Below are 12,072 nucleotides of genomic sequence, written 5' to 3' on the forward strand. Positions count from 1 at the left end.
GAAGGCCCTCAGGGCGCTGTCGGTGAGCTTCACGTGGAACACGGACACCCGGTTGCCGTCTCCCAGCCGCCCGCACGACAGTCCGTAGCTCCGAGCCTCCTTCAGCGCCGCCATCTTGCGACCATCGCTCCCCCGCCCCCCGTCCCGGCTTCGGCGCCGACGCGCGGCCACGCCCCGCCCGCCGCCCGCTGACGCGCTGCATTATTCATGAGACGCGGAGGGTGACCCTAGCGCGTGAGGCCCCAGGAGTCTCCACTGCCCCGCCCCGACGTGCTGCATATTCATGAAGTCAAGGTTGGCCCACCTCTCAAGGACTTCGGAGCTGCGCCCGGACTCCGCCCCGACACGCGCTTCCCCTCCAGATTACGCCTCTCTATTAATTATTCATGATGCTGACTCAGCCAGGCGGCCGGGGCCCCGCCCACCTACCTCTGACGTAATGCATTATTTATGAAGTTCCTTCCTCCCTCCGTCATTGCCTTCGGTTGGGAGTTGCTGTGGGGAAGCGCGGAGGGGGCGTAGCCTGCGCGCTGCACGTGGGGGGCGGAGTCAGTGGCTGGCCTGGCGGGTGGGTGTGGATATGCAAAGCTGGCGCGCGTAGGACTCTGGGTTGGGTCGCTCGTACTTTCCCTTAAGGTGGGCAGAGGGAAGACGGTAAAGTTCGTCCAGTTCAGGAATGCACTTGGCATAGAGTAAAATCTTACAGTCCATGGGCCCTGAGAGAGGATGGAGTGCAATAAACAACTTGATAGAGCTATATTTTTATATAAAATTTACCATCCAAGTGCATGGTATTCAATGAATTTTTGTAACTTTACTACAACTTTTCCATAATCGCTTTTAGAATATTTCCCTCCTCCCATTTAATAAATCCCCGTCTCCCGTGCCCCGGCCTTTGGTAGTCACTAATCTACTTTCTGTCTCTCTGGATTTAATTATTCGTGACTTTTCATATACATGGAATCATAAAATACTTGTCCTTTTGTGACTGGCTTCCTTCACTGAACATGATTTTGTTTTCTTGTTTTTAATAATACTTGTAATGAGCGATGACAATTCACATACCATAAAATTCACCCTTTAAAATATGTATTTCAGTGGTTATTACGTCCACAAAGTCGTATTATCACCACCACCATCAATTCTAGAGCATTTTCATCACCCCAAAAGTGAATCCTGCACCTATTACGCAATAACTCTCCACTCTTTCCTACCCCCACTAACTAAACCCTCGGATGAGTTGATTCTGTCTCAGGATGACCCCATGTGTTACAGAGTAGAACTGCTCCCTAGGGTTTTCTTAGCTGTAATTTTCACAGATTACCAGGCCTTTCTACTAGTGCTGCTGGGTGAGACTGAAATGCCAATCTTTTTTAGGTGAGTACCCCTGGAGTCAACTCTGACTCATAGCAACCCTGTAGTAGGACTACCCCAAGGGTTTTCAAAGCTGTAAATTTGTATGGAAGCAGACTGCTACATAATTATTTCTCCCAAGGAGTTGCTGGTGAGTTCTTAACTGAAATGTACACTAGAACAGGCAAATGTATTGAGACCAAGGGAAGACGGGACACTGAGCTTCTGTTAGGGGTGATGGAAAATCTTGGAAACAGTGCAGCTTTCTTTGATTTTGGATCATATGGTTTCCATCTCTAGAAGTTCCATTTGCCTCCCTTTCCTACTTCAGTTTTCTCCTCGTGCTCTTCCTGTTTTTGGATTTTACAATAGCTGTTTTAAAGTCCTTATCTGTTAATTCTGTCCCCTGTGATATTTCTGGCTATTAATAATTTCACTCCTGGTTTTGATTTTATGTTTAATAATGTTTGAAGAAGTACTGGTGATGCAGTGGTTAAGCACTCAGCTGCTAACCAGAAGGTCGGCAGTTTAAACCCACCAGCCGCTCCAAGGGAGAACGCCTTGATTGTTGGGGTAGTTCTACTCTGTCCTACAGGGTCTCTATGAGTTGAAATTGACTCAGAGAAAATGGTTTTGGCTTTTATGAGCTTGACCTTAGGAAAGGCACCACCCGAGTCTCTGCAGATTTACCTGGGAAATAGATTATAGTCGTATCAACCTGCATTGGGCACTTACGACAAATCAGGCTCTGTGATAAGTGCTTAGACCAATTACTCTTGGGGTAGATACAGTGGGTTGGACCCATTTGCCATATGAGGAGACTGAGGCTTAGAGAAATTCAAAGAACTAGGAACACTGTAACCATGCAAGAGCTTCTTGGCAACAAGCAATTCTCCATTTTACACTGGATTTCCCAGAGTCCTAACAGAAGACTCAGCAGGCACTTGCACACTCTCCCAGAGTCTCCAGAACTAGGCTCCCTGAGGAGTTGGAAGCCAGTTTATCACCTTGGGGTGGCCCTTCCACATGTGCTGTATCATGCAGCTCTTGCTCTAAGATGGGAGCAGTGACCTTGCCCTGCTACTCGCCCCTTATATGGCCTTGGCTGTGTCTTGCCCTTTCTGGGCTTCAGTTTGCTCATCCATAAAATGGGGATAAGTAACAGTACCTACTTGAGAACCTGGCCCTCAATCACGGCAGATGACATCATCATGCCTAGTAGGCTGAAGCCGTCTCTTATTGTAGTTCTGATTTCCAGCTCTCTAAAGACTGATGGAGCTCTGGTGGCCCAGTGGTTAAAGCACTTGCCCACTAACCAAAAGTTCGGTTGTTCACACCCACCAGCCACTCCAGAGGAGAAAGATGTGGCAATTTGCTTCCATAAAGATTTACAGCCTTGAAAACCCTATAGGCAGTTCTAGTCTGTCCCACAGGGTCACTATGAATCAGAATTGACTTGATGGCAGTGGGTTTGATTGTTTGGTTTGGGAATGACTGATGAAAAGGACCTATGGTGACACAGGGGTTAAGGGCTCAGCTGCTGAGAGGTCATTCATCCAAACCCACTAGGTGTTCTACAGGAGAGAGGTGTGTGGTAGCTTGCTTCCATAAAGATTTACATCTTGGAAACCCTATTAGCAGTTCTACTCTGCCCTATAGGATCGCTATGAGTCCAAATCGAGAGCAACAAGTTTGTTTTTTTTTTTTCTTTCCAAATGGCTGATGATACTAAGCATCTTTTGAGTGGGCTTTTTGTTGTTCAGTTGTAAGAGTTCTTATACATTCAGGATATTGAACCCTTAGTAGACAGATACAGCTAATGGATGACTAGATGATTTGAGGACAGATGGAAGGAGGGAGGTATGGATGGATGGAGAGATGGCGGCTGTCAAGCTGACTCCAACTCACTTATGTCCAACAGAACAAAATGATGCCTAGCTTGTGTCATCCTCACAATCACCAGCATGTTTGAGTCCATCATACCACTGTGGTTTCAGTCTATCTCATCAAGGGTTTCCTTAACCTTTACTGGCCTCTACTTCACCAAACATAATATCCTCTTCAAATAATCCCTCCTGACAATGTATCCAGAACAAGCAAGTCAGACAAAAGTTCTAATGTGATCTTTAGGCTTTTCAACGGCTAATTTTCGAAGTAGATCACCAGGCCTTTCTTCCTAGTCAGTCTTGGTCTGGAGGCTCTGCTGAAACCTCTCAAACCTGCCCACCACGATGACCATGCTAGTATCTGAAATACCAGCGGGGTAGCTTCTGCCACCACAGTAACACACAAGCTACCACAGGCCACAAACTGACAGGTAGGTGACAATATCAGGTTCCCAAGTATCTTCCTCTATTCTGTAAGTTGTCTTTTCATTTTGTTGATAAAGTCTTTTGACACACACAACTGTTTATTTTTGAAATATCATTTATTAAACAGACTATTCTTTCCTCAACTGGATGGGCTTAGCAATTTGTCAGAAATTAACTGACCATAGATGTTAAGTAATTCCTTTTAACTGAAGATATACGTTGTTTCAAGTTTAGGTGTTTTGAAACCACACTGGAAGGAATACCTTTGTATCACTCAGCAGTTGCTATGTAACAATCAAAATTTTAGCAGCTTAAAACTGCTATCATGTATCATCTTGCAATTTCCTTGGTTCAGAAGGGGGCACATTCTAGCTGAGTATCAGAAGGCTGCAGTCAAAGTGCTGGCTGGGCGTTAATCTTAATCCCCATGCAGCTACTTTCCCACCTGTGCCCAAGAGCTGGGCATTGCAGACAGGCCAGACTGAAGTCTTCCAGGCATCTGGTGGTAAAGTGGGTATCCCAGCTGCAACACAGCCTGTCCTTGAGCCTGGCCAACCCCTGCCCATTCCCAGGGATTCCTACAAAGTTCCTGCACTGTCCAAGAACTGGGTAGAAACCCAAGGAGGCTGGATAGTGAGGAAGTACTGCTTCAAGCCACTTTGGCCTTGTGCCCCAAGTGGTCCCAGAGACCAGAGGCCTAAGGCAGGTGGGACACAGAACCAAATTGGAGACTCTCTACCACCTCCTGCTGAGTAGCAGGGCCAGTGGCTTCACCTCTCAGGCTGCGAGAGAACAGGGAACAGGATGTGGTTTGCAGAGCAGAGACCTCTCTTCCCTAGGGCAGCTGAAGATAAGCCTTGGTGCTGGGCCACCCAGGTTCTGCAGGTACTGCGTATATCCACTGGGCCTGTTTCCTGGGCTAAAGGGGAAGAGGGCTCCCAGCCCCAGGGCTATGAGGGAATTGGATGAGATTGGGGCAGCCCCTGAAACCAAGTACAACTCTTCCCCATGGCCTCAAAGTCCTGGAGATCCCTCTGCTGCCCACCTTCATCGGACTTGAACTCAAGAGGCTCAGTCCTGCCCCAAGGCCTTTGTACCAGCTGTGCTAGTGCCCAACACTGGGCTGCCAGCCTGCCACACAGCCAGACCCTAGCAGTCAGAGTGCCCAGTGTCACCATTCAGAGAGGCCTTCTTGGAAACCCTCAAGCTCCCTTGCAGGCCCTGTTCATCTATTTCCTTCAGGCTAGGGCCCAGCATCTATAGTCTATCTGCGAACAAAGGGATTAGCCCACGAGATTGGGAAGGGCCCTGTTTCCAGAACAACAAAACAGACAAGAGAGACAAGACATGTGGCAACGGGTGAGGCTGAGTATAACCCAGCAAATGGGCATATAACCTACTTCCCCAGGTCTCAGTTTCCTCGTCTGAAAAGCTATCTATTATGGCCCCGGAAGAGCTTGCTCTACTTGAGTCCTGGCTCAGCCATGCCCATGGTGCTATGTGTCCCTGGACACCTCCCGCCCACAGCCATGGAAGAAGACGCCGGAGCAGAGGATTGCGGGGTAGGAGGCTTTATTTCACTGTGGCGGGGCCTGGACAGAGGGCAGCAGGCAGGATGGGAAGGGCTGGCACTCAGGGTGGGGATGGGGCAGGGAAAGGGCTGCCCTCAGGCCTGATGAGGAGGAGAAACTGAGGCTGGCTGGGTAGAGACCTGACCCAGGGGGTGGGAGGTGGGACTGGGGTCTGGGGGCAGGTCCTCCCTCTGGGCTGGACTTGGGCCCAGCCTTGCCTCACTCTCCTCCACGTGGGCTGCAGTCCCTCCTGCTCACTGGGCTGTGTGGCCCCCAAACCTCACTGCCCCAACCCAGAGGAGGGGGCTGGGCCAGGAAGGGCAGTGGATGGGGGCCAAGGGAATTGGGGAGCGTGGGGTGGGTTCCACGGTGCATGGGGGAGGTGGCGGCCACCTAGATGGTCAGTTCCTGGCAGCAATGACCACTGAGAGGGCCACACCCCCCAGGGCAACAGCAGTTGCTCCAAACAGCCACTTCCATGGGATGGACTATGGATAAAGCAGGGGGGGAGGCGGGTAGAGCAGGGGCTAGAGCACAGACAAGGCTCGCCTCTGGGACCTCAGTCCCAACATGGCCCAAAGAGTCATCCCAGCAAACTACTGACTAACCCTGCCTCCTGGTAAATTCCTCATGTGTCAAAATCTAAATCAAATGTCCCCTTCTCCAGGATACCTCCCTTTACCTCCAGGCCCTACAGTCTGGGTTTCACTTTCTACCCACTTGTGTTCACAGAGTTAGGGCCTCTCTGTGTCCCAGCACTGCCCAGCATGGCCCAGTGGCCAAGGACATCAATATTTTCAGGATAAAGGAGCCCCTACTCTGAGCCAGCTTCCTTGTCCAACCCAGGCTGTGCCCTCCGCCTGGCATGCCCTCCCCAGCCCCAGCCCCTCTGGGGTCTGTCACCCAAGGCTCACCCAGGCGCCCTTCCCAGGACACTTGGCAGGCAGCCGGCTCGGGTTGCCCAGCATCTTCCGGTACAGGGCAGTCTCCGTGTTCCGCTGGGCCGCGTGCTTCTTCACCAGCTTTGAGAGCTCTGCGTGGATCGTCTGTGGGGAAGGCAGGCATGAGCAGGCCCAACTCAATTTTCTGTTCGGGTGCCGTCATTCTGGGAACCTGGTCACTTGGGGACTGGGCCCACTGGGACATGGAGGTCCATGTGTTACAGACTCACTGTGGCACCCAGGGCCAGGCTCTCTGCCTGTCTTGACATCAGCCAAGTGGATAGGGAGAGATGACCAAGAGAAAGGGAAGGAGACCAAGGATGTAGATATCAGCCACAGTAGTGGCACCTTTGGCCTCCGGGCACCATGCAGGGGTGAGCCTAGACTGCCCATCTTGGGAGCCAGCAAGCTGGCTGGGGGCTGTCAGCTACCTACCCACTGCCCAGATAGGAACACCAGAGACAGTACCACAGCAAGGACCTGGGGCAGACAAGAGGGAGTTCCCAGATGTTCTCAGAATGTCTCACCTTGTTGGAAGGTTCCAGCTTCAGGGCTGCCCGCAAGATGGGGATGGCCTCACTGTACTCACCTTGCTGGGCCAGCACCTACAGAAGGGGACCATTACTCAGGACCCTGCTCCTTCCCCATGTCTGACATAGCCTGGGTTACAGTCCCTCCTCCCTTGGCCACCTCAGCCAGTGAGTAGCTTGTCCTGCTCTTGACTCCAGGGACCAACTGGACCTTCCCCTACTGGTGACTACTTCAGGGCCAGGCATGTGGCCCTGGCAAGCCAATGTAGATCCAGCCTTCAACTCAGCTAGTACCACAGTACCTAAGCACAGAGAATGGTAGCCTGGCACTTCAACAGGGAGGAGGTGTCTTGGCCACCTGAGAGAGGAGCTTGTCTGAGAGGGGAGCCCAAAGCAGAGAGACATAGCATCCTACAACATCATATGAATGCCTGGATCCAGATGTGCCTGAAGTCCAAAACACTTGGCACTTCTGGGGGCAATATAACCCTGCCTTTGTCTGAACCATGTGAGTGGGTTTCTCTCACCTTTGACAAACTGACCCAAACACATATGAGGCTAAATGAGCAGACACTCACTGCTGCCCTTGACAATGACAAGCTTTCTGCAAACAGGGGCAGCATCTTCTTCCCTAAGTCTCTCTGTAGAGCTCTGCACACAGGTAACTGATAAATGCAGACTGGAGGGAGCCCCTTTTCAGACCACTCACAAACATGCTCGGTGCCCTATCATCTGTGCCTCAGTTTATCATTTAGTGACAGTCTCATACACAAAGGATGGCTGTGAGGAGTAGAGGCAGCTGTGACTCACCTGCTGTGTGCCAACACTTAGTAAGCACCTGCTACATGCCAAACCCTGTGCAAGGCATGGAGATGCAACAATCGGGAAGAAAGATAAAATCTCACCTTCCACTGTGGGGTCAGACAGGATGTGTGATACATTTGCATTGCTTGTCAGATGGTGACATAGGAAACATGAAAACAAGGTGGGGGCACAGTAGGAAGGGTTGCAGAGAGGTGACCTGAGGAGGTAACTCCAAGCTAACACCTAAAGGAGACGAGAGAGGCACCCATGCAGGCACCGGGGGTGAGAATGTCTCAGCTAGAAGGCACAGCCATGCAAAGGCCTGGGGTGGCTGCAGTCCTGGGCTGGGCACTGGGTGGTGAGCCATGAGGAGGCTGCTGGGCAAGATGAAGAGAAGCAGAAACTCATACAGGAGTGGTGAGAGAGCGGGAGGGGGAGGATGGCGATGACATGGCTTACTCCGAGGGACACGGGCGCCATAGAGGATTATATGCGAGTAGTCAGTACTGGGCTAAAGGAGCAGTCGAAGGGACCCAGGAATCTGGGTTCGAGTGTGACCTTTCCCAACTCAGTGCTGTGTGAGTCAGACTGCACCCTGCACCTGTCTGTGCCTCCACATCCCCACGTGTACCAGCAGGGTGCCCCCGCCCCCACAGCCACACGCCCACCTTGCCCTTGCGGAAGAGCGCCTTGATGTTGTCAGGCTGGTGCTCAAGCACAAGGCTGCAGGAGCGCAGTGCAGCACGGTAGTGGTCCAGCTTCAGCTGTGAGGCTGCCAGGTTGTTCAGACACTTCACCTTCAGCTGCAGCAACTGTTCTTCCTCCTCAAATGTCATGTCCACTGCAGGCAGGTGGCTGTCACTATGCTGTCCTGGCCCCGAGCCCACCCCAGCCACCCACAGTCTGACCTCATCATGATGCCACTGGCCTCACACCCAGCCTGGCTGCCTACAGTCTGACCTGTCCCTTCTGCTGCCAGAAAGAGGGAGGTGGCAAGGGGGCTTCTGAGTTCCCAGGGCTGGGGACTCCTATACCTGCTTATTGGGGACCCCTGAGCAAGTGAGGACTCTCAGACCATGTTAACACACTGCCTCAAGCTGCCTTCTCCCAGGAGTCACAAGGGGATCTACAAAACGGAGTCTCAGAGGCATGTGGGATAGACATCAACTGTGGTGACCCCTGTCCTGATGATACCTTCGTTCCAAAACATCCTACTGGTCTGGAAGACACCACAAGCCTGGAACAGACCTTAATCTAAAGGTCAGGGGCTGTGACACATTTAATCTATCCATTTCCTAAAATATTCCAGAGCATTCCAAGCCTGCAGCCCACCAATCTAGTGGTAGTTTTGAGTTCTCTGGGGCCTAATGGTAGATGCAGTGGCAGAGGCACCGGCAGGGATGAGACTAGGCAGCAGTCATGAGGCGGGGCAAGAAGGCACCTTTGGCGCTGGAGGTGATGGCCTTGATGGCGAGGTCATAGGAGTTGGCGGCGAGCACGAAGTCAGCCCGCTGATAGTGGGCGTTGCCGCACTCGCGCTTACGGTTGGCCAGAGCCACACGCTCCTGCCCTGAGAGCATCTCCAAGTCCGGCCCATCCACGGCTGTCTTCAAGGTCACCTCCAGGCACAGAGCAGCATTTGGGGGGATATAGGGGCTCCTGCTGGGGGATGTAGGGAAGGGGTGACACTCAGCCTTGATGCCACTCAACCATACCCTTGGCCCAGGAAGAAAGGGCTCAAGCCCTGGATGTGTGGCCTCTGAGTCCCCTCCCTGGTAGAATGCAGGAAAACAGCTCCCAATCCCCACTCTTGACAGGACTCTGGCACCCAATAAGCCTCAGTTTCCTCTCCCATAAAATGAGTGGTTGGACAGGGCAGGAGGATGGAGTCTCACCTGCCCTGGGGGCCATAGCAGTACTTGGAGTCAGCAGTGACCATGGCAGTCTCTCCCACGTCCATGAGTGGGACACTGAGGTCCAGGGCCTGGGGGCGGTCAGCAGAGGGTCAGGTGGGCCCGGGCTGGCCCTGGTGCCCTCTGGCCCACCCCGGCACCCACCTGGATGACATCACAGTCGCCCAGGGTGAACACCAACTCTGGCTCCTCCTGCACCTTCGTGCCATTCTCCAACGACGTCTGCAGCCACACTGTCACCACCTGGCCCTTGGCTGGGCGGCTTGAGCCAGGTGGGCCCGGCACCAGTGTCTTCTTCCTCAGCTGCCCATTCCCTGAGGGAGGACGAGGGGTCACACAGCCAGCCACCAAGAAGCTCAGATGGGGAACCCACCCCCCTGTCCTTTTTTCTCACAGGCTGAGCTTAGAATGACTGGTTTAGCCATCAGCTGGGCAAGTGACCTCTAGCTGCAGAGACTCAGTGCCCTGGGCCAGACACTGGGCTTAACAGGACCAATTCTGGGGTGCCCGGAGTCAAGAAACAGACCAGTGACTGGTGGCAGTTCTGATTGTTGTTTTAAGAAAATCAAGGGTCTGCAAACACCAAGGGCTAAGAAATGCCCCCCTGCGCAGCACAGTCAGACCTCCATTGACCCAACTGTGCAATGGGGCAATAATGGGACCTCCTTGGGCCACAGTCCAAGTTGGCTAGGTGAGCAGAGCCCAACACTGAAAATGCATCTCTATCAAAGCTCTGGGTTCAAGTTAAAACAGTACGAATAGCCTCCATAGCCCTGAACCAGAAGATCTAGATGGTGCTTGGCTACCACCTCTGACCCCTCTGAAAGGCAGATGAGGTCCTGGATTAAGTAGGGAAAAATGTGGAATAAAACTCACAATAATAATAATAATTTAAAAAAGGCCAGACTTACTGGTCTGATAGAAACTGGTGGAACTCCTGAGACTATAGCCCTTAGACACCCTTCAAGCCTGGAACTGAACTCACCCCTGTTGCTAACTTTCAGCCAAACAACAGCCAGGCCTATAAGGTGAATGGTAACACCAGGGAGGTACACATTCCTCAGAACAATCAACCACAGGAGATCAAAAGGGCAGCATTTGTCCAGGAATAAAGCTCAGAAGGCAGGAAAAGAATAAGAAAGAAGGACCAAGGAAAACAGTAACCACAGGGAGGAAGTGGGAAGAGTGCTGTTACATGGTGAGGATTGCAATCAGTGTCACAAAACATGTATGAATTGTTGAGTGGAAATCATTTGCTTGGTAAACTTTCACCCAAATCATAATAAAATTAAAAAAAATAAAATGAAGAAGTGCTAATAAGTTTATCATAAACACAAGAAGCAGCCCCTGATGCCCCCCAAGGAAATTACTGTCAGCTCTCAGGTGCTTTGGCTGGAGTTTCCTTTCCTGCCCCAAACACCCACCAAAACCAGCCACCATCATCAAGCTGACCCCAACTCACGGTGACCTCATGTTTGTCAGAGAACTGTGCTCCATTGGGTTTGCAGTATTTGATTTTTCTGAAGAAGACAGCCAGGACTTCTTTCTGAGGTGCCCTGGGGTGGAGGCAAACCTCCAACTCTTTGGTCAGCAGCTGAGTGCATTAACTGTTTTGCACCCTCCAAGAATTCCAAATGCCTCCTATTGTAAACTGCTATCAAGTTGGCCCCTAACTCAGGGTGACCCCACGCACAACAGACGGACATGCTGCCCAGCTCGGCACCACCCCCACTGTGGGTTGCAGATTGAACTGCTGTGCTCCATGGAGCTTCTGTGGGCTGATTCTTTGGAAGCAGATCACTAGGCTGTTCTCCTGAGGCACTGCTGGGTGGTCTTGAAGCTGCAGTCTTCTGGTTAAAAGTCAAGTGTATTCATCATTTACACCACCCAGGGACTCCCAAGCAACTACAGGAATGGCTAAGTGGCCAGAGCAACTCAAGGAGCCCACAGAAACCACGCACCCCCATGGCCCCACCATGACTATGGGCAATGGGATGCTGGAAGTGGAGGCTCCGAGAAGGCAAGTGACTAGCTCAGGATACACAGCTCTGACCCTTCCCCGGACATGGCAAAGAGTCTACAAAATGGAACCTTAGTGAAGTGAGGGCTTAACCTGTGGAACATACAGGTTTGACATCATCTAGGGACACCCCTGTTCTGACAGTACCTATACACTGTCATGTTCCATGAGTCTGGAATATGAGAGTCTGGAACAGGCCCTAGCTAAAAATTAAGGATCATCAGGTATCTATCTGTATTCTAGAATGTTTTATATTTCCATGCTTCTCCCCAGTTTGTACATGCCCCAGAGCCAGGCTGAGGACAAGCAATCTAGCAGGTCCTGAGGCACCCCTGTGGCTTGAGGGTTCTGGGTACTAACGGTGGACGTGCTGGCAGAGTTGCACCCAGGCACTCCTGGGCAGAATCAGGCTGTCTCTCAGGACCTCAGTTTCCTTATCTGGGAAACAGAAGGCCTTGTTCTGACAGAACAAGATGCAGAAGTGCATGGAGGAATGGACGCAGGGAAGAGGTAACTATGGGGAGGAAATGGGAGGGGAGCTGTTGCATTGTGGTAAACTGTAGTCAATGTCATGAGACAATGTGTGTGTGAACTGCTGTATGGAAAGCGAATTTGCTCTGTAAACTTT

General features: G+C 51.8%; 2 protein-coding genes across 2 annotated transcripts in view; both read right to left on the reverse strand.

The window, feature by feature from the left end:
• ELL (elongation factor for RNA polymerase II) overlaps positions 1-114 on the reverse strand; it is a 38,558-nt gene extending 38,444 nt beyond the window's left edge. The window contains exon 1 of the mRNA XM_042781584.1: positions 1-114. This exon is cut by the window's left edge and continues 1 nt beyond it. Within this exon, the coding sequence (XP_042637518.1) occupies positions 1-114 (114 nt within the window).
• Positions 115-5,637: 5,523 nt separating this feature from the next.
• FKBP8 (FKBP prolyl isomerase 8) overlaps positions 5,638-12,072 on the reverse strand; it is an 8,702-nt gene continuing 2,267 nt past the window's right edge. The window contains exons 2-8 of the mRNA XM_007945364.2: positions 9,569-9,738; positions 9,407-9,495; positions 8,953-9,173; positions 8,180-8,352; positions 6,705-6,782; positions 6,151-6,282; positions 5,638-5,724 (exon numbers count right to left, since the gene is read on the reverse strand). Coding sequence (XP_007943555.1) covers positions 5,638-5,724; positions 6,151-6,282; positions 6,705-6,782; positions 8,180-8,352; positions 8,953-9,173; positions 9,407-9,495; positions 9,569-9,738 — 950 coding nt within the window. The remainder of the gene's footprint in view (positions 5,725-6,150; positions 6,283-6,704; positions 6,783-8,179; positions 8,353-8,952; positions 9,174-9,406; positions 9,496-9,568; positions 9,739-12,072) is intronic.

The sequence above is a fragment of the Orycteropus afer genome, unplaced genomic scaffold (genome assembly GCF_000298275.1).
Source record: "Orycteropus afer afer isolate SDZICR_OR568_19922 unplaced genomic scaffold, OryAfe1.0 scaffold00136, whole genome shotgun sequence".
Lineage (NCBI taxonomy): Eukaryota > Metazoa > Chordata > Mammalia > Tubulidentata > Orycteropodidae > Orycteropus > Orycteropus afer.